The 21,948-nt window shown below is 37.0% G+C and overlaps 1 protein-coding gene and 1 pseudogene across 1 annotated transcript; both read right to left on the reverse strand.

Moving 5' to 3' along the window:
* Window positions 1-11,002: 11,002 nt before the first annotated feature.
* Window positions 11,003-13,216, reverse strand: LOC122731812 (annotated as a pseudogene).
* A 5,539-nt stretch (window positions 13,217-18,755) lies between these two features.
* On the reverse strand, window positions 18,756-19,706 carry LOC122731813 (olfactory receptor 14I1-like). Its single transcript, XM_043972084.1, has one exon. The coding sequence runs from the start codon at window positions 19,704-19,706 to the stop codon at window positions 18,756-18,758; it is 951 nt and encodes a 316-aa protein (XP_043828019.1).
* Between the last annotated feature and the right edge of the window lie 2,242 nt (window positions 19,707-21,948).

The raw sequence follows: 21,948 nt of genomic DNA on the forward strand, positions 1-21,948 counted from the left end.
CACTATTCCTATTTTACTGAGGAGGAAACGGAGACAGACAGAGGTTCAGTGACTTTTCCATGACCATATAGCTAACAAGTATATGAGGTAGGATTTGAATTCAGGACTTTCTCACTCCAGGTCCAGCATCCTATACACTATACCACTTAGCTAACTTTTCCTCAAAGCATTTTCAAATATGGAATTTCTTTCATTGTATTCTAAATAGATGTCTTTGGAGACTGGCAATACAGGTTTTTATCATCTCCCTGGGTGGGAAAGAACACGAAGGTGTAGAGAGTTAAAATGATAAAAAATGGACCAGAAACCCAGGGGTCTCTGCTTTCAATTTATCTTTGCAAGATTCTACTGTAAAGATTATGTTATAGACTCATGCTTCCAATATCCCCGGTTACCAACTGGAGTGTGCTTACATTTTTATTTGACTGGATTTAGACGTTGAGATCTGTCTTTATAGGACCCAAGGTATGAACCATGTTTCATTTTGGTTTTGTTTTTCATTTTATTTTTATTTTCTTATGTGAACCTCAAAATATCCCTGAAAACTGCCACAACTATTATTTCCCCTATTTTTACAATGAGTAATTTGAGTTTCAGAAGTGATTTGCCTTTAAGTATTGGAGGAAAGATTTTAAGGCAAGTCTTTCTGATTCAAGTCTATCACTCCATTCTCAATGTCTTTCTATATATTCTATATATTCTCCTATTCAAACTATGAGTTGCTTTACATAATTCAAAAACTATTGCTTTCCTTTTCCCTAATTCACTTCACCTTGGGAGATTCAGAGGAGAGAAGGAGTTGAAGTCAAAAAGGCAACCTATCATATTCACTGGATATTTGTTGACTCTTGGATTATAGTTCTTGGTAAAATACACTGCCTAGTAACCTTTGGGGAACTGGTCCCTGATGACCTACACATACCAATCTGATTATCACATCTTTGATTGCAATATATTCTCTGACATTTCCACAGAGAATGATTATAAGGAGGATATTGTAATCATAAATAACAAGGGAAAGTTGTTTTCTCTTTAGACTCATTAAACCAATGGCTGCCAATGCATAGTCCTCTGGGCCTTTGGTAGTCCACCAAGGGTTTCCAAGTGATTTTCAGCACTGTCCAAATGAATGTCAATTATTCCTGGTTGTTTAATGTGGGATTTTCTTTTTTTTTTTAATATGGACTTTTCATAAGGGATTTAGATCTATATTTTTAAAATACAGAAAGTAACTTTAAAAAGTAAAGTCATTATAGCTATTTTACATATAAAAGAAAAAGAAAATCTACTTACTTTTTTTTCACCATGGCAAGAATTTGTGAAGTAGGTTCTACATCACACCATCTGTATCAACATGGCAGTCTATGATGGGAAAAAAGTCAAATGATGGCTAATTCTCCTAGGACCTAGGCTCTTGGGCCTGAAAACCAACAAGTAAAAGGGGAAAATATAGATTTCTCAGATCTATGAACTGCTGTACTTTCTGGAAATCTTGCTCCATAGGTAACAGTTAGATTTCATCTTAAATTGTTTCATCTCCTACTCCTTCCATCTTCTTGTACATGGCTCCATTCTGAAAATACAGCTTCCCTGGCTTTTTTTCCAGCACCGATTGCCCTGAAATTACTTGTCATGGTGAGAGAATTAGATTACTCCTGGCTCTCCTTTGGCACTTCCTTACTCTCTCCCTCTAAAATTATCACTCAGTAATCCCTCTTTCTTTAAGAATAATTCCATCAGAGGCAGCTAGGTGGCACAGTGGATAGAGCACCAGCCCTGGAGTCAGGAGGATCTGAGTTCAAATCTGGCCTCAGACACTTGACACTTACTAGCTGTGTGACCCTGGGAAGTCACTTAACCCCAATTGCCTTTAAAAAAAAAAAAAGGATATTTCCGTCAAGGGGACAGCTAGATGGTGCAGTGGATAAAGCACTGGCCTTGGATTCAGAAGGACCTGAGTTCAAATCCGGCTTCAGATACTTGGTACTTACTAGCTGTGTGACCCTGGGCAAGTCACTTAACTCTCATTGCCCCACCCAAAAAAAAGAATAATTCAGTCAAGATTCTGAAGGCTGTTGTCTATAGACCTTCAGAATACTCTCCTTCCTTCCTCAGGGAGTTAAGTCACTGTTTCATAGTCTTCCTCTCCTCCCCAACTCCTATTCTCTTATTAGGAAACTTTGACAAACAGAGTGATACACCTTCAAACACCTTGCAAACCTCCAAATTCTTCAACTTAATAATTTTTTATGGCCCATTCCTCCACCCCACCATAGCTACAAATAGACATATTCATACCAAAACCTAAATGGCACTGTGGATAGAACATTAGCCTAGGATGAATTGAAATCTGGTCTCAGATGACTTACTAACTGTGTGGACCTGGCCAACTTAACTTCCCTGTGCCTCAATTTCCTTATTTGTAAAATAGTAACAATAATAGCACCTACTTGCCAAGGTTGCTGTGAGGATAAAATTAAATATTTTAAGGTGCTTTGCACACATTAAAGTGCCATGTAAAATCAGTTAATTATTATTAAATCGTTTTTTATTATACCCTTCATATTACCCACAAGCATCCATGTGCTGGAGCCAGCTAACACCATCTCCCAAGAGGTTAATGCTAAATTTTCAGTGTGAATATTTGCACCTTGGAAACTGATAAATACTATAAAGCACATCTTGAATGACTGTTTTCCTAATTTCTAGACTTAAAATACAAAGGAGAAAATGTTAGTAACACAATTTGAACTTAAAAGTATATAATGCCTCTATGTTTTTGGAGACTTAGGTTGCTGAACATTTAACAACCCCCATCCCTACACATGCCCATATGAACACTGAAATTCTCTTATCTTATCATGATCTGTTGTCATTCTATGTCTCCCTCTCCCTTCCAACATTGAACTCTATTCTTCAGTCTCACCATGACAGACACTCTTTCCACGCTTCAATTCTTTTCCCCAGTTCCTCACACTATGTTCTCTTTCTTTCTCCCTCTTGTCCTTTGGTGCACCTTTTCAACTCTATACTATTCTTTTCTCTAGAGTCCCTTGACTCTATACTATTGAAAATCTTTCCTTGCCAAACCCCAGCTTTGAATGACTCCCAATATCCACCACTTTTACCCCTAACTCATATAATACTGAACAAAGCGGGGTGGGGGGGGGAGGAAACAGTGCTAAATATACTACAAATTTAGGTTACATGGTCTCAACTGGGCCTTCACTGCAAGGCAATCCTTTTATATCTCCCACTCAACAAAGTAGCTTTTCCAAACCTTTTCATTCCTTTCCCTGTCCCCCTTATTCATTCATTTATTTATTTAGAATTTCCCCCAAATTGAATGTATAAACAAATTTTCACATCAATTTTTAAAACTTTGTGTTCAAAATTCTCTTCCTCCCTCCCTCCCCACCCCCCTTTAAGAATTCAAGCAATTCAATATGTTATACATATGTAGTCATGCAGAACATTTCCACATTAGTCAGGTTGTGAAAGAAAACAGACAACAAACTTTAGAAAGAGGAACTAACAAAAGTTATACTTCAATCTCTGTTCAGATACCATAACTTCTTTCTCTGTAGATCTACTGCATTTTTCATAAGTCCTTCTGATAGCATGCTGCTCATCATTTCCCACAGCACAATAGTGTTCCATCCCAATCTCATCCCACAAATTGTTCAGCCATTCCTCAATTGATGGGCATGACCCCAATTTCAAATTCCATTTTTTCAAATCTCTTTTAGGATGCCAACCTAGTAGTGGTATTTCTAGGTCAAAGAGTACGCATGGTTTTATAGTCCTTTGGCCATAGTTCCAAATTACTTTACAGAATGTTTGAATCAACTTTACCAAGAACGTATTAATGTCTTGTTTTCCCCATGTCCCCCACAACATTTGTTATTTCATCTGCTGTCCTATTATCCATTCCAATAGTTATGAGATAGTACCCAGAATTGTTTTGACCTGTATCTGTCCAATCAATAGTGAGTTAAAGCATTTTTTCATATGGATATAGGTGTCTGATTATTTCATCTGAAAACTTCATGTCTTTTGATCATCTATCAATTGGGGAATGGCTCTAACAAATTTGACTCAGTTCTCTAAGTGTTTGAGAACTGAAGCCTATCAAACAAACTTTCTTCAGATGTTTTTCACAGTTACTATTGCTAACTGTATTACCCTCCATCCTATTCCCTCCCCTTAATATTTACTCTATTTTCTATCATCTTTCACCCTATCTCTCCTCAAAAGTGTTTTGTTTCTGACTATCCCCTCCCCCAATCTTCCCTCCCTTCTTTCCCCCTTCCCCCTTTATCCCTTTCCCCTCCCACTTTCCCTCAGTGCAAGATATATTACTATACCCAATTGGATGAGTATGTTATTCCCTCTTTGAGCCAATTCTGATGAGAGTAAGGCTCACTCACTCCCCCCACACTTTCCCCATCTTTCCCTCCAATCCATAAGCTTTTTCTTGCTTCTTTTATGAGATACTTTATCCCATTCCACCTCTCCCTGTCCTTTTCTCCCAGTGCATTCCTTTCCCCACTTAATTTTATTTTTTTAAAGATATCAACATGGGGCAGTTAGGTGACACAGTGCACCAGCCCTGGACCCAGGAAGACCTGAACCCAAATCCAGCCTCAGACATCCAACACTCACCAGGTACATGATTCTGGGCATGCCACCCAACCCTAACTGCTCCACCCAAAAAATAAATAAATAAATGCTTTAAAGATATCATCCCTTCTTATTCAACTCACACCTGTGCCTTCTGTCTAAGTATACTCCATTCAGCTGCACTAATAATGAGAAAGTTCTTATGAGTTAGAAGTATCATCTTCCCATGTAGGAATGTAAACAGTTTAACCTTTTAACCTTCCTCATGATTTCTTTTTCCTGTTTACCTTTTTATGCTTCTCTAGGGTCTTGTGGTTGAAAGTCAAATTTTCTATTCAGTTCTGGTCTTTTCATCATAAATGCCTAAAAGTCTTCTCTTTCATTGAATTCCCAGTTTTGCTGGGTAGGTGATTCTTGGTTGTAGTCCCAATTCCTTTGCCCTCCAGAATATCATATTCCATACCTTCCAATATTTTAATGTAGAAGCTTCTAGATCTTGTGTTATCCTGACTGTGGTTTCACAGTACTTGAATTGTTTCTTTCTGGCTGCTTGCAATATTTTCTCCTTGACCTGGGAGCTCTGGAATTTGGCTCTAATATTCCTGGGAGTTTTCATTTTGGAATCTCTTTCAGGAGGTGATTTGTGGATTCTTTCAATTTCTATTTTACCTTCTGCTTCTAGACTATCAGGGCAATTTTCCCTAACTATTTCTTGAAGGATGATGTCCAAGCTCTTTTTGTGATCATGGTTTTCAGGTAGTCCAATTATTTTCAAATTATCTCTCCTGGATCTATTTTCTAGGTCAGTTGTTTTTCCAAGGAGATATTTCACATTGTTTTCTATTTTTTTTCATTCTTTTGGTTTTGCTTTACTGTGTATTAATTTCTCATAAAGTCATTAGCTTCCATTTACTCAATCCTAATTTTTAAGCAATTATTTTCTTCAGAGAGCTTTCGTACCTTCTTTTCCATTTGGTCAGTTTGGCTTTTCAAGCTGTTGACTTTTTTTCATGACTTTCCTGAATTTCTCTCATTTCTCTTTCCATTTTTTCCTCAACCTCTCTTACTTTATTTTCAAAGTCCTTTTTGAGTGCTTCTATGGCCTGAGACCAATTCATATTTTTATTGGAAGTTTTGAATGTAGGAGCTTTGACTTTGTTCTCTTCTTCTGAGGATGTATTTTGATCTTCCTTGTATGAGAAAATAATGGGATTTGGCAGATATCCAAAGGTCCCACCTGATATTAATTTAGAACTGATTGACTTAAGTGAAACTGATTGAGTGATTGACTTTGCTGATTAAACTACTTAAAGTTAAATCAATTAAAGCCACACCTGGCTGACTCCCAAGAGGAAGTGTTCTCAGAGGCTGTGGACTGTGACATCAACACAAGACCACCCTCAAGTCCAGTGAACCAATAGATTTGGATGACACTAACCAATCAGCTTGAAGCAGTGTGTAAGGACCGCCTCTCCTCTGGACCTATACAAAGCTTCCACACTCAGTTTGCTCAGCCAGTTTGTGGCTGAAGCAGGCTCCTGGTAGAGTACTTGAGGAAGAACCAGACCAGGCTGCAACTCTACGATAGATTGACCTTTTCTTAACTTTCTGAACTCCACGTGTTCTCCTTTTAATAATACCTTGTATGCTTAATAAATGTTTAATGCCCAAAGACTGGTGCTAAAGCTTCTAATTTAAGGTGACCACACATTTTGATTTTAAACATCACAGCTATCGCCAAAGAATCTTTCCACAGTCAGCATTTTTTTCTGTCTGCTCATTTTGCTAGCTTATTTCTTAACTTTTAACTCCTTCTTAAAGTGAGGCAGTGCTTCCAGGGTGCACTGTCCCAAGCATCAGGAGGTCCCATGTGGTACGATTTAAGGAGAGGCATATTCTACACTTCCATGGTCTGTGCTCTGGTCTGTAAGTAACCACAGGCCTGCTTACTCTTTAACCTGAGAACAGAATTCTGCTTCACTGTGGTTGCAAGCTTGGGTGTGCCCATGCCCCTCCCCTACCTGAACCACCACTCAAGACTGCCTGAGCACGGGCAACACAACAGAGTTCTGCCTCGATGCCAGCAGAGACCCCTGCAATCTCCACCCAGGGAACCACTGGAGCCCCTCACCAGTCTGTGAGTAGCTGCTGCCTCAGCTGATTCCAAGGCTCTGGAGGCCTGAGTCTCTGGGACTGTGGCTGGGTCTGCACTCCATTCTCACCCTGGTACAACAGACCTTTCTTGCTGATCTTCTAAGCCATCTTTGGCTGGAAAATGATCTCACTCCATCACAAAAAGGGTTCTGCTGCTCCAGGAATTGTCTTATGGCCCAAACCTTTTCATTCCTTCCCAAACTTCTCATAGATCCCCTTTCACCCTGAAGCCCCTCAAATGAGAATCCTTGTTCCAAGTTTCATTGAAAAAAACCTGAGGTCAATTCTCCAAGAGATTTCTCTTCTCCCTATTATTTTTGAAAGTACCACAATCATCTCAGTCACTCAGGCTCGCAACTTAGGTATTATCCCTAACTCCTCTATCCAATCAATCATCATATCCTCTGGCTCCAAAGATCTCTGTTCTATGTCTCCTCTCCTGTTACACTACCCCCACCCTGATGCAGGCCCACATCATGCCTGAATTATTGTAATAGCCACTGGTTGGTCTCCCTGTCACATATTTCTCTTCACTCCGATACATGCTCCACTCAGCCACCAATCTAATCTTCCTAAAGTGTAGGTCTGACCATTTCATTACCCACCCAGACAATCCATTCAATAAATTCCAGCAGCTCCATTTCATCTCTAGAATCAAATATCCTCTGTCATACAAATGCCTCCATGACCTGACCCCTTCCTACCTTCCCAGTCTTCTTATACCTTATCCTCTACCCCACTATCCAATGTACTCTGTGATTCAGTGGTCCTGGCCACTGGCTATTCTTTGAACAAAACTCTCCATCTTCCTATTCTAGGCATATTCCCTGGCTATTCCCCATGTTTGGAATAATGTCTCTCCTCATCCTTATCCCTGACTTCCAACTTCCTTGATTTTCTTCAAGTACCTGCTAAAACCTCATCCTCTGAGAGAAGTCTTTCCTGATCTCCCTTAATCCTCATTACTTCCATTTTTATTATCTCAAATCTTTCTGTCTATAGCTTTCTGCAGAGTTCTTTGGATATTTTCTCTTCCATTAGACTTTCAGGTCTTGAGAGCAGACTTCTTTTTCCCTTTTTTTCTATCCCTAGTACTTAGAACAGTACATGGTACATAGTAGACATTTAATAAATACTTATTGGCTGACTAATTAATAGGTCTTCAAAAATTTTCAATAAAATATTAGCAAGGATACTGCACAAAGTTCGACAAGAATTGTATATTACTATCGGTTTGGATTTATACAAATAATGGAAGACAGGTTCACTGCTAGCAAAAACTATAAGCATAAGTGACAAAAATGTTTATATCACTAGATGCAGAAAAAGCTTTAGACAAAAATTAGTACCCATTCTTATTAAAAAAAAACACTAGAAGGCATGGCAAGAAATATTTCTTTAATATGATAAGTAGCATCATGTAAAACCAAGAATCATTATTACATGTAGAGGAAATAAACTAGAGGTCTTTCTAATAAGATTAGGGCTGAGTCAGGGATTTCTATTAGCACTACTACTGTTTAATATAAAATTAGAATAGCTAGATATAGTGATATGAGAAGAAAAAGAAAGGGAATAAGCACAGACAAAGAGGAAACATCACTTTTTGGCAATGATATGATGGTTTCCTGAGAGAACCTTAGATATTTAAGTAAAAAAGGTAAATTGAATAATGAATGAAAAATAAAGTTGACAGGTATAAAATAAATGCATAGAAATCATTTCTGCACGCAATAAAAAATTCAGTAGGAGACAGAAATAAAACATGTATTTAAAATAAATGCAGAAAATAGAAATACTTTGAAATCTATAGGTCATGACACACATAGAAACTATACCGACACAATTATAAAATACTCTTTATACAAATAAAGGCAGAGCTAAAAATTTTGAGAAATAGCAATTACTCTTGAGTGAGTCAAAGTGGTATAGTAAAAATTATAATACTACTCAAAATATTTTGCTTATTCAATCACATGCCACTGATCAAACAACCAAAGGATTACTTTATAAAACTAGAAAAAAATATATTAAAAAACCATCTCAGGTCAGTTAATCAATAAAAATTCATTAAGTGCCTGCTATGTGTCTGGCTATGGGCTAAGCACCAGAGATACAAACAATAGGAAAAATCGTCTCTTCTCTCAAGGAGGTCACAGTCTAGTGGAGAAGATGACATGTAAACAACTATGTGTAAACAAGTTATATACATGATAAATTGGAAATAATAAAAACAAGGAGAGGGACTAGAATTAAGAGAGGTCAGGAAAGATGGGATTTTATCTGAAACTTGAAAGAAACCAGGGGAACTAAGAGTTAGATATGAGGAAGGAGAGCATTCTAGGCATGGGAGATAGGCACTGAAAATGCCCAGAGCTAAGAGATAGAGTGTATTGTTCAAAAAAAAAAAAGAAAAGAAAAGATGTTAATATCACCAGATCATAGAGCGTGTGATTAAGAGTAAGGTGTAAGGAGACTGGAAAAGGAGGAAGAGGTCAGATTATTAAGTGCTTTGAATGACAGAGAATTTTCTATTTGATCTTAGACGTTATAGAAAGACATCGGCATTTATAGAGCAGGGGGTCATATGTCCAGACGTGTGCTTTACAAAATTAACTCTGACAATTGAGTGGATGATAGAATGGAATGAGAAAAGAGACTTGTGTCATGGAGACCAAGCAGCAGGAAGGTGTAATTGCCCAAGGAGGAAGCTATGAGGGCTTGAACCAGGGTGGTAACAGCATCAGAGGAGAGAGGAGGAAGATGTGAGAGGTGCTGTGAAGGATAATCAATAGCCTTTGGCATCAGATCAAATATTAGGAGTTAGAAAGTGTTGAGGATGACACATAGGTTTTGAGACTGCGAGGACAGTTGCATCCTTCATAGTAATAGGAAGTTTTGAAAGGGGGACTATTTGAGAGAAAAGATAATGATAATAATCATTAATATAAAATATTTACAAATATTTTAAATAAAATATATTAATAATAATAAAATTTTATAAAGATAAATAAATAATAAAATGAGCAACTAAAGATAGGGAACTGGAAATCATGAGAGAAACTAAGACTGGATAATTAGACTTCAGAATCATTAGTATAGAAATGATAGTTGAATCCATCAGAGATGAGGGATTACCAAGTTAATAATATAAAGGAAAAAGAAAAGGGAGCCAAGAACAGAAACCTGGGAGACATACTTGGTTAGTAGGTGTGACCTAGATGAGAAGATTCAGCTAAAGAGAATGAAGATTGACTGGACAAGTAGAAGAACAAGGATAGCTTAGTGTCATAAAAATATAGAGAAGTGAACATCAAAGATGTGTATGAAAAACAGTATCAAGGGCTACAAAGAGTTCAGTAAGAATAAATATTGAGGCAAAAAAGAATAAACATTGAGTCAAACAAAACTAAGCTTTCAATGAAAGAAAAGATATCTTTTTATCACAGAATTCTGCCAATGTTGTTAGAAAACAAGATATGTCTCTGAAAAGTTTAAAATTCATATCATAGAGATGGAAATGGAATGTCCCATCAGCTACAACATATAACCAATAGGTAACTTCAAAAAGCAAGAGTAAAATACATGTTCCAGGAATTGTATAATTAAAAGAGAAAATAATATAATAACTAACAAGGTCAAGGGAGATTATATACATATACATATGCACACACATACACATTTGTACTTACACATGTATGTATATACACATGTATAAATGTCATATTCTAGGAATTTGAAAAGATAAAGATAATACAATAAGGTTTGCATCTACATGGGAGGGTGTGGGTGTGGGTAGGTGTTTGTGTTTGTTTCAGATGTGTTTCACTTTTTGTGACCCCATTTGGGGTTTTCTTGGCAGAAATACTGAGTTGCAATTTCTTTCTCCAACTCATTTTACAAGTGAGGAAACTGAGGCAAATATGGTTGAGTGAACTGATGACAGTCACATAGCTAGTAAGTGTCTGAGGTCACATTTGAATTCGTGAAGATAAGTCTTCCTGATTCAAAACCCTATCCACTTTATGACCTAACTGCCTAGCATAGATATAGAGATAGATATAAACATACATATACATAAAATTTGTTTTATATGTGTATATTTTATGTTATGTACACAATCTGTTATATTTATGGTTTATTTTTTAAAATGAACCAGCACTGAATTTCTAGTAAAAGTTCAAGATGATCTTAGTGCTTATTTTCTGAACATATTGCTATAAATTTATTGTTCATTTTTAATACAGTATTTTATATCAATATTCAATAGTGATATATAGTAGTCTTTTTTTGCCATTTCTCTGCCCTGCTTGAGTAACAAGATTGTACTTATCAAAGCTCCATGGGTGGTTATGGATGTTGAACTCTCTGAAGATTCCAGTTTTGCATTCTGTTTGTCACTTTCTTGCCCCTTTACATTACTTGTATCTCCACCATTGATAACAGCAAATTCTTTGTCTTTTTGCTTTCCACTATCTCCATCTCTGCCTTCATTAGAAGGTTCACTGATTTTTTTTCAGTTAACATAATTAGCATTAGCTTTGACTTTCTGCATCATGCAATTATAACTGAAGGTTTGGGGGGAGGAAATGAATGGGTTAGCTCTTTCTTATTGATTATCACCATCAACAATTTTATCTTTAGAGCTCTGTCAGTTTACTTCAGCAAATATCCTTTCTGGTTCTTTACAACTTGCCTTCTCCATGCAAACAGTTACAGCCTGAATTTCAAGTCAATTATCAATTTGTTCAAGAAGTCTTTCTTGAATTTTAGTTTAGATTTTAGTCTAGATCATCAATGCTAATTCCATTGAAGCAAGTTGTACCTCATTGTCAAATTGATGGAGGAGGCTAAAAGGGTTAACAGATAACCTATCAATAGTAGCTATCAATAGTACCTAAAAGGGGTTAACAGAAAAACCTAAGGCCAATCTGAGCTCCGAGAGGGGCTATAACTTACAGGCCCCAGTTCTGAAAGGGATTAATGGATAACTTAAGACTTGGGATCTCATCGAAGTCAGGGCCTAGGTTCTTGTTAACTGGAAGTCTGACTCCTATTAATTACCCTCATTAATCACCACTATAAGAAAAACATAAATAGGGAGGTCATAGAGACTTTAACTACAATGAAAACATAAAGAGACAGGTTATGGAAATCCTAATTGATAAATGTTAATACCCAGAAACTAGGCCTGGGAATGAAAAACACAGGGACACTGTGACCTTGGCAAGTTGAGGTAATATTCACAAAAAAGGCCAAATTTGTCCCCAGCTCACCTTATGATGTGTAAACCCCCAAAACACACCTCCACAGAAAAAGGTACCTACCTCAGGGTTTGGCCTAGGACCTCAAGAACTCTAAATTAGAATAAGCCCTCCCCTGTACCTCCTGAATGTGGAGATTATTATAATAAGACTGATTATCAATTTATCCAAATTATAAATATAACTGGTTTTTTTTCTCCCCTTATTGGAGAGACACCTCCATGGTGCCTTCCCTGTGGTCATACACAGTATTGAAATAAAATATGGGAAACTGAGTCACTGAGTCTTGTAATTCTTTTGGGACAATTCACGGTCAATCTGATCAGTTAAAAGCCATCCCACATCAAAACTATGCATCCAGTGTTTTTCCTTCCACAGTTCTTGTGAAAACTGGCACACATATATAGTTCTTAGCTAATGTGCTGTTAGTTTAACTAGTACAGTAATAATGGCCTCAGCAATATTGTGTTTCCACTTGAATTTTTCAACATCATTGCAGAAAACATGACAGACATTTAGGCAAAAGAAATCCAGCATATAGGTGTAGGCCAGGGCATCTGCCACTGAATCTTGGGTGCAGGTCTATGGTTCATCAACAGCTTTCTCCAAAGAGCTGACTTCCCACTATTGCCTGGATATCAGCCAGATCTCACAATGACCTTGCTCTATGACTTCATTTTCAGCATAGCACAGTCAAAGAAGTCTTACTCCCTGGTCTTCTCCACAGCAATTTCCATGTCATATCAATAATTTCTCTTTCAGCCATCCCCAATCCCTTTGTTCTCTGCTTTAAGAGGAAAAATAAAAGGGAGGAAAGCAACAAAATCACTGCTAGTTTTCAGTGGTTGGAACATTGTAATTCAAATCTTTCACCTTCTCCCTCATCCTAACTTACATCAAGATTAATGGGATTTAGGGGCAGCTAGGTGGTACAGCAGATAAAGTACCTGCCCTGGATTCAGGAGGACCTGAGTCCAAATAGGGCCTCAGACACTTGACACTTACTAGCTGTGTGACCCTGGGCAAGTCACTTAACCCTCATTGCTCTCCTAAAAAAAAAAAAAAGATTAAAGGGATTTAACTTATCTCCCCTCCCCCCACAAATACACCTTAGTAATTACCACTTCATAATCAAAGTTTATTTTATTCATGACTATTCCTTTCCCAAACTCCATTCAGTCTCTTAAATATACTTTCCCTTCTCTTTGTTACATCTCAATTACATTTTACTTTATTATATTCCTATATGATAAAATTCCCTGCCATTCCTTGGCATTCCCACTCTCCTTTACCTTACTGCTTTTATTTATATAAGCATTTCTTTTGACATCCTGTACCAGGGTAGAATCATGGCAGTCTTGAGTGGGATCCCACCCAACTGGGAAAGCTTGTTTGTGATTAATGTATAAAGAGGATCTAATCTAGGGGAATCCTGACCCATTGTGTTCAATTTAAGAAGGCTCAGCTGAAATAGTACAATTTAAAAAAAGATTATTGAATATGAACCTGTGGATCTGCTATACACAACTTGCTATTCCTTTCAATTATACAACAAAATTATCATGTGCATGTCTTTTTCCTCTTTTTTCTTCCCTCGCCCCTCTTCAGAGATAACATTAGACACAAATAAGTATACATATATGTGTGTGTTTGTGTATCTCTATGTCTATGTCTATGCATATGCATGTGCATTGTGTGTTTTATGTATGTGTACATGTGTGTATATGCTTGTGTATACACATACATATATGCATGATATGTGTGCATGTATACATAAACATGTTTGTGAAATTATTCTATACATACTTCTATTTAACAGTTCTTTCTCTAAAGATAGCATCTTTCAGGGGCAGCTAGATGGCGTAGTAGATAGAGCACCGGCCCTGGATTCAGGAAGACCTGAGTTCAAATTCGGTCTCAGACATTTAACACTTACTATCTGTGTGACCCTGGGCAAATCACTTAACCCTCATTGCCCCGCCAAAAAACAGTCAAAAACAACAAAAATAAAATTAAATTACAAAATAAATATAGCATCTTTCTTCATATGCCCTTTATAATTAATTTGGGTATTTATAATAGACAAAATAACTTATTCCCTCAAAGTCATTCTTAAAACAATATTGCTATTACTGTATGTAATGTTCTCTTATTTCTACTCATTTTGCTCTTCATTATTTTATGTCTTTTCATATTTTTCTAAGATCATTGGGCTCATCATATCTTATAGAACTTATACTACCGTATTCCATCAGAATCACATACCACAACTTGTTCAGACATTCCCCAATTGGTGGGCATCCCTGCAATTTCTAGTTCTTTGCCACCACAAAGAGAGCTTTTATAAAGATTTTAGAACATATAGGTTATTTTCCTTTTTTCCCTAATCATCTTGGGAAATAGACCCAAGATGTGCTGGGTCAAAGGGTATATATATAAGTGGTTAAATAACTCTTTGGGCATAATTACAGATTGCTCTCCATAATGATTGGATGAGTTCACAATTCCACCAACAATGAATTAGTGTCACAATTTTTCCATATCCTCTCCAATATTTGTTACTTTTCCCTTCTATGGTTTTAGCCAATCTGGTAGGTGTAAAATGATGTCTCAAAGTAATTTTAATGTGAATATTTCTAATTAATAATGATTTAGAGCATTTTTTTCTTATGACTATAAATTGTTTTGATTTTTTCATTGGAAAACTTCCTGTTCATATCCTTTGACCATTTATCAGTTGGGGAATGATTCATATTCTTATAGATTTTACAAAGTTCTTTATATTTTGATATAAGACCTTTATCTAACATGCTGTCTATAAATTTTCCCCAAGTTTTTTGCTTTCCTTCTAACTTTGACTACATTTATTTTATTTGTACAAAACCTTTTTAATTTAATGTAATTCTCAATCATATGATGATAACAGGAATGTACGATAACAAACATTTCTTCAAAATGCAATAAGTAGCTTATCCTTATCTGAGGTTACAATCTATTATAAAAATATAGACAGCAAATAAGTCAGATTTAAAGAGAGAAGGACACATCTCACTGGAAATAACATTACTTAGCTAAATAGTGATGAGGTAGAAGAGGGAGATAAAGTGGACAGGGGAATTCACCAAAATTCACCAGGACACAGTTCCACAGCCAACACCCTTCAAGGCAATCATTCATGAAAAAAAGTCAATGAGACCCAAATCACTCCATATCCTAATAACAATACTTAGTTGAAGCAGCTCCATAAGCTCCAAAGGTCCCAGGCTCTTCATTTGCCATGCCTTCCACTTCCCATAACCCATCAGTCTCTCTTGATAGCTATGGAAATTGCACTCGCCATCTTCCCTCTTGCTAAAAAGGACTCCAGCTAAATTCTTGTCATCGACCTCTTGATGCTCACAATCTAATACTACCAAAAAAAAAAGGCAGCAAGTAACTTTGATCATCAATAGTATAGAATTTATACATTAGAAAAGTGCATAACAAGTGTTATATGAGCAGAAAGGTACTTCTGAAAAAAGAAACCATAGGAAACCAAGTAAGTTATTCATTATTTGACAAGTATCAAGTTTTATGCACAAAAGGTTATACTAGTTGCTGGAGGAAATGACATAATTCCTGCCATCTATTGTTTACCTATAGTTTGGAATCTATTAAGTAAGGTGAAGTTTACATCCAAGTAGCTATTAGCATATATAGAAAAATGAATATACCAAAGGGGTACAAATAAATAATACAATAATAAATATACAAAAGAGGGCAGCTAGGTGGCCCAGTGGATAGAGCACTGGCCCTGGATTCAGGAGGACCTGAGTTCAAGTCCAGCCTCAGACACTTGACACTTACTAGCTATGCGACCCCAGACAAGTCACTTGACTCTAATTGCCTCACAAATAAAGAAATATACAAACAAATAAATGAATAAATAAATAAATAAATAAGTAGATATATAAATAGATAGATAAATGAATGAATAGATAAGTAGATAGATATATAAATGAATGAATGGATAAATAGATGAATGAATGAAAAAATAAACAAATAAATATACAAAAGAGGTAAGAAATAAAGTATGAAATAAATTCTAATCAAAGATTATGCACTTCTCAAGGGATCATGGAAGGCTTCCTGTGGAAGGTGACATCTGATAAGGATTTTGAAGTTTGAGGACCTTTTCAAAAGAGAGTTTCAGAGAAAGGAAGAAAGCAATGTTCTTTTGCATACTATGCTGGATGTCCAGTTAGATAATCAGCCAATTACTGATTGGAGTAATCAACACAGTAAGAAGCTCAAGATGGAATACTTTGTGTTTACATTATGTTTGAATAATGACTCATTCACTGATTTCAATGAGGGAAAATAAATGGAGAGTGTGTGTGTGTGTGTTTTGGTTCCCCTTTATACCAGGGAAAAAATACTCGTTCTTGAATTTCCTCTATTAAAGAATGAAAACTCACACATATTCTGATTAAAGATAAAAGCAAGGATTTTATTCAGCACAAGGGAATCTGGTCAAGAGAAAAGTTTAAAACTTTTACCTCCCTGAATCAGATGAAGGACAATGCTTTTATTTTTGTTTGTTTGGGTTTTTTTGCAGGGCAATTAGTGTTAAATGACACTTTATCCACTGTGACACCTAGTTGCCCCAACAAGTTAATTTCTCTCTTTCTTTTCTTTGGGGGGTGGGGGGGTGGGCAGAACAATGAGGGTTAAGTGACTTTCCCAGGGTCACACAGCTAGTAAGTGTCAAGTGTCTGAGGTCAGATTTGAACTCAGGTCCTCCTGAATCCAGGGCTGGTGCTTTATCCACTGCGCCACCTAGCTGTCCTGACAATGCTTTTATAAAGGATAAATAGGGTAACCACCTGAAAATAGAAAGTTCCCTTTTGGGGTGGGGTGAGAAATCTTGGATGCTTTTCATATTCCTGAGAGTCAAGGGGATTTTTTTTTTTTTTTTGGAATGATGGTCCTGAGCTCTGGGGTTATCTCTGTCTCTTAGCTCAAGTAGTAGCCACACCTAATTGACTTTCCTGCTATAGAATTTTATTTCCCCCTACTTCTTAGGTATGTTTGTCCTGATATCCAGCCAGCCAATCTAAGCTTTAATAGTCTCTTATTCCTTTGATATGTCTGTCCTGTTATTTGGTCATCTTTGGTTTTGCTTCTCACAGGAGAAACTTCTGATTTATTCTAAGCCCCTGTCAACCTCCAAGATGAAAATAACCAAATGAGTGGTTATTTCAATTCACCTTAGCTGATATACCAGTTTGCATAAAAATGCTCTCCATCCAGTTGGTGAGTATCCTGTGTCTGAGACCAGATTTGGGTTCTGGTACCCCTGGGTCCAGGACAGGTGCTTTGTCCACTGTGTCACCTAACTACCCCGTGATGACATATTTAGGGTAAAATCGAGGCGGGAGGGGCAGATAGGTGGCAAAGTGGATAAAGCACTGGCCCTGGATTCAGGAATACCTGAGTTCAAATCTGGCCTCAGACACTTAACACTAACTAGCTGTGTGACCCTGGACAAGTCACTTAACCCAGATTGCCCCACAAAAAAAAAATGAGGGGGGAGAGTATTGCACTGGGAAAAGGAAAGGGGAAAGGTAGAATGGGGTGAAATCTCACATGAAAGAAGCATGAAAGGGCTTATGGAGTGGGGGGGGGGGGGTGGGGGAAGAGTGGGTCAGTAAATGAGCCTTACACTCATCAGAATTGGCCCAAGGAAGGAACAACATACACACTCAATCAGGTGGAGTAATTTATCTAATCCTGAAGGAAAAGTAGGAGGGGAAGGGGATAAGGATGGAGGGGTGAAAGAAGGGAGGGCAGAGAAGGGGAGGAGACAGTCAGAAGCAAAACGCTTGAGGAGGGATAGGGTGAAAGAAAATAATGTAAATATCACATGGAGGGAATAAGATAGAGGGAAGCAGTTAACAATGGTAACTGTGAAAAAAATTTGAAGCAGAGGCAAGAGTAATGTAAGATGATGATTATGATGACTGATGGACTGATGAGGATTGGATGAAGATGAGGCTTGATTGATGATGATGACAAAACCTATGGTACTTACTTTGCTGGGCTATTGCGAAGAAAATTCTTTGTCAGGGATAAGGTAGTAACTGTTGTTGCAAGAATCAACCCCACGGGTTTATTGTAAGGAAATCTCTCTTTAAAGTACTATATAAATGTAGTTTACTATAAAAAATAATGATGAGCAGGATGCTATCAGAAAGACCTGGAAAGACCTACATGAGCTGACGCAAAGTGAAATGTACTATATACAAAATAACAGCAATATTGTAAGATGATCTGCTGTGAATGACTTGCTTATGTTTTCAACAATGCAATGATCCAAGACAACTCTGAATGTCTTATGAAAAATGCAACCCATCTGCAGAGAGATAAGTGATGGTATTTGAATACAGATTGAAGCATAATTTTTTGTTAGTTCCTTTATCTGAAGTTTTGTTTTTGTCTGATTTCTTTCACCACCTGTATAATGTGGAAATGTTTTGCATTACTGCTCATGTATAGCTTATATTGAATTGCTTGAGTTCTTGGGGCAGGGAGGGAGGAAGAGAATTTGGAACACAAAGTTTTTAAAAATTGATGTCAAATTTGTATTTTACATTGGAATTTGGGAAAATAAAATTCTAAATATTGAAAAAACAAACAAAAAAGCTCTCCATCCATCTAAATTTCCTTTTTAGTTTACTCAAGGATGGACATATTTTTCTTTGGTAGAAAGACCTGCTTGATCATTCTACTCAATGCAACCTTGATCCTATGGTTCCTCAGGCTATAAATAATGGGGTTAATGAATGGAGGAACTATTGTATAGGACATTGCAACAAGAAGATTTTGAACTTTTGAATCTGATGGGGGCTTCAGGGCTGCAATAATTGCAGAAAGGAGAAATAAGAGGAAAATAATCAACTGGGGCATACAGGTAGATAAAGCTTTATACCGACCTTCAACAGAGGGTATCTTGAACACACTAGAGAAAATATAAGCATAGGACACAAACAAAAAAGCCAAGCAGAATAAAGAAAAACCTGACCCTGCCACAAGCAGAACAAACTCGGTATTCAAAACGTCAGATGATGCAACTTTTAAGACATTAGGAATATCACAGAAATACTGGTGGATTTCATTCGATCCTGAGAAGGGTAACCGGAATATGTTCCCTGTGTGTATAGTGGCATAGATAAATCCACTGACCCATGAGCCTGCTGTTGCCCAAAGACACCTGGCTGGTGTCATGGTCATCCCATAATGTAGTGGATGGCAGATGGCAACAAATCGGTCATAAGACATGGCTATGAGCAAAGCAACCTCTGTTGATCCAAAGAAGATAAAGAGAAAAATCTGGGCCATGCAGCCCAATAGGGAGATGGATCGTATTCCAGTCAGGGAATTCACAATGAATTTAGGAAGTGTCACTGAGATGAAGCCAACATCCAACAGGGATAAATTACTCAGAAAAAAGTACATTGGAGAGTGAAGGTGTGGGTCAGTGGCAATGGCAGTGATGGTGAGAAGATTCCACAGCAGGGCTATGAGGTAAATGATGAGGAACAGCACAGCATGTAAAACTTGCATCTTCCGTATATTGGAATACTCCATGAGAAGGAATTCGGTGATCACAGTGAAGTTGACCATAGCTCCTGAGGTGTTGCAATTTATCTAGAACCAAAGGACAATGTGAGCAGTGGATGAAGAGAAATGAAATATCTATTCATATAAAGCCATCTTGGCAATAGGTCCATTTCACTGAGTCTGGATATTACAAACCCTCAATCAATGTATGCAGAATTGAGACTACAAATTACAAGAATGAGTTCATCACCTTCTGGCCTAGAGGAGTGTCATGAACTAGTTACCATTGTAAGTCATACATGCCATGGTGGGGATGGTGACAAATGGGAACATGTTTATCTAGCTCAGAACTGAGAGCAGTGACAATCCGAAAAAAATATGGAAGAAATGCTGAGCACCCAATAAGTTGACCTTCTTGCGTGGCAGTTAAGTGGTACAGTGGATAGGTGCCAGGCTTGGAGTCAGGAAGATCTGAGTTCAGATCTAGTCTCAGACTCCTACTAATGGTGTAACCCTGGACAAGTCACTTATTCCTGTTTGCCTCAGTTCTCTCATCTGTAGATGAGCTGGAGAAGGAAATGGCAAACCACTTTGCCAAGAAAAACCCAAATGGGATTACAAAGAGTGGGAAACAGCTGAGCAACAAGAATGGAACTTACAACGATTTGGAAGCAGTGAGAGAGATTAAGAAATTATACTAAGGCATGTTTCTGGTTGTCTATGATAATTGTCACTTCACTATAGGGGTTGAATTGTGTAAAAGTTTTTTCTTTCCTTTCTGTCCCAGGGCAATTTACAGAATTTGGGAATGAAACATAAAATCTTCAATCACATGGATAAGGATTTTTAGTAATACATAACTCACAACAAATGCAGAACTTTAAACCTAGAAGGCCCTTTGGAGATCTAAGACCTTCAATTTCCAAAAAAGCAAAATGAAGTACAAATTGGTGATGTGCCTCACACAAAGTACCACAGTTTCATAGTAGTAGAGCTAAAAAGATAAGTCATGATTAGGTGTTGGGGACTGTTTTTCATATTACACACTCTCTTTAATTTCTAAGACTTATTATACAAAAGAAGTCATTAAAATATTTGTTGAATTGAATGTAATCTAATTAAGTCCTGGTGATAGTCAATTTTATTAAGCATCCATTGTACTGACAGTCAATAAACAAGTTATGCAAGAAACTTGTCAAGCAATAAATGTGGTGACAGAAAGGTTGTGGAGCAGGAATTGTTCAGAGAAGCAGTTTGAAAGATAGAAGAGAACTAGAAATATCTATATACGTATATATACATATATACACACATACACATACACACATATATATGAAAGTCAGTATGGAATAGTGATAGAAATCTGGACTGTGTCCAGGAGACAGACTGAAGTCCTCTCTCTGTTGTATTAGGTGAGCCTTTGAACTTCTTTGAAGTTTTATTTCCTTAATGTAAAATAGAAATAATGATACAGCTAATATAGACCTACAGGATGGTCCTGGGCAAAGTGTTTTGGAAAATGCTCTATGAACAAGAGTAGCCCATTATTTAGTATATAGCAGACACAATAAATGTTTATTGATTACAGGTTAGTAAAGGGAAGACCAGAAAGAAGGAATGCCCTATAAGCTAGTGGCAGTGGCTAGAGTAAGTAGCTCTCAGGTTCCTTGACATACAGCTCTTTTCACTACAATACTCTACTTATTCCAGAGAGTTAAATCAATCAACAATGATATGTGATGATTTTACAGGCACTTAGGCACTGGAGATTCAAGGGCAGAAGTAAAAATAATACCTACCCTCAAGGAGTTTAAATTCTAATGGGGAGAGACAATAAACATATATGTATGTATATAACATATAGAGAGATGTCTATACCTATATATGTTTATATGCATACATATATCACATGTACATTTATAAATATAAACCTTGTTTATTGTCAAAATGCAACTACAAGTAGATTTAGTTTGTAATGACAGTTATATCAAGTTTGTTAGGAGATTTCCCTTAGGCTGTGCCCTCTGGAAGATGACTAACACTGATTATTAAATATAATATTAAATTTTAAGTTCATTCTAACACCAGTAAATGCATTAATTGAGCCTCCTACACACAAAACAAACAGCTGTATACATTCACATATAAGAACATACATTCACAAACCTGCATGCATAGTAGTGCTATAACAACTCACTTTTAGATCATATTTTAAAGTACAGAAATCCCTTAGCATATATTGTCTCATTTATGCCTCACACTAACAAATGAAATCGGTATCTCAGGTATTATTATCCACATTTTA

Source organism: Dromiciops gliroides, chromosome 6 (assembly GCF_019393635.1).
Source record: "Dromiciops gliroides isolate mDroGli1 chromosome 6, mDroGli1.pri, whole genome shotgun sequence".
In the NCBI taxonomy this organism is placed as follows: domain Eukaryota; kingdom Metazoa; phylum Chordata; class Mammalia; order Microbiotheria; family Microbiotheriidae; genus Dromiciops; species Dromiciops gliroides.

Bases quoted from the DNA above. Each gene is read 5' to 3' on its own strand.
- LOC122731813 (XM_043972084.1), bottom strand. From the start codon at position 19,706: ATGGTCAACTTCACTGTGATCACCGAATTCCTTCTCATGGAGTATTCC.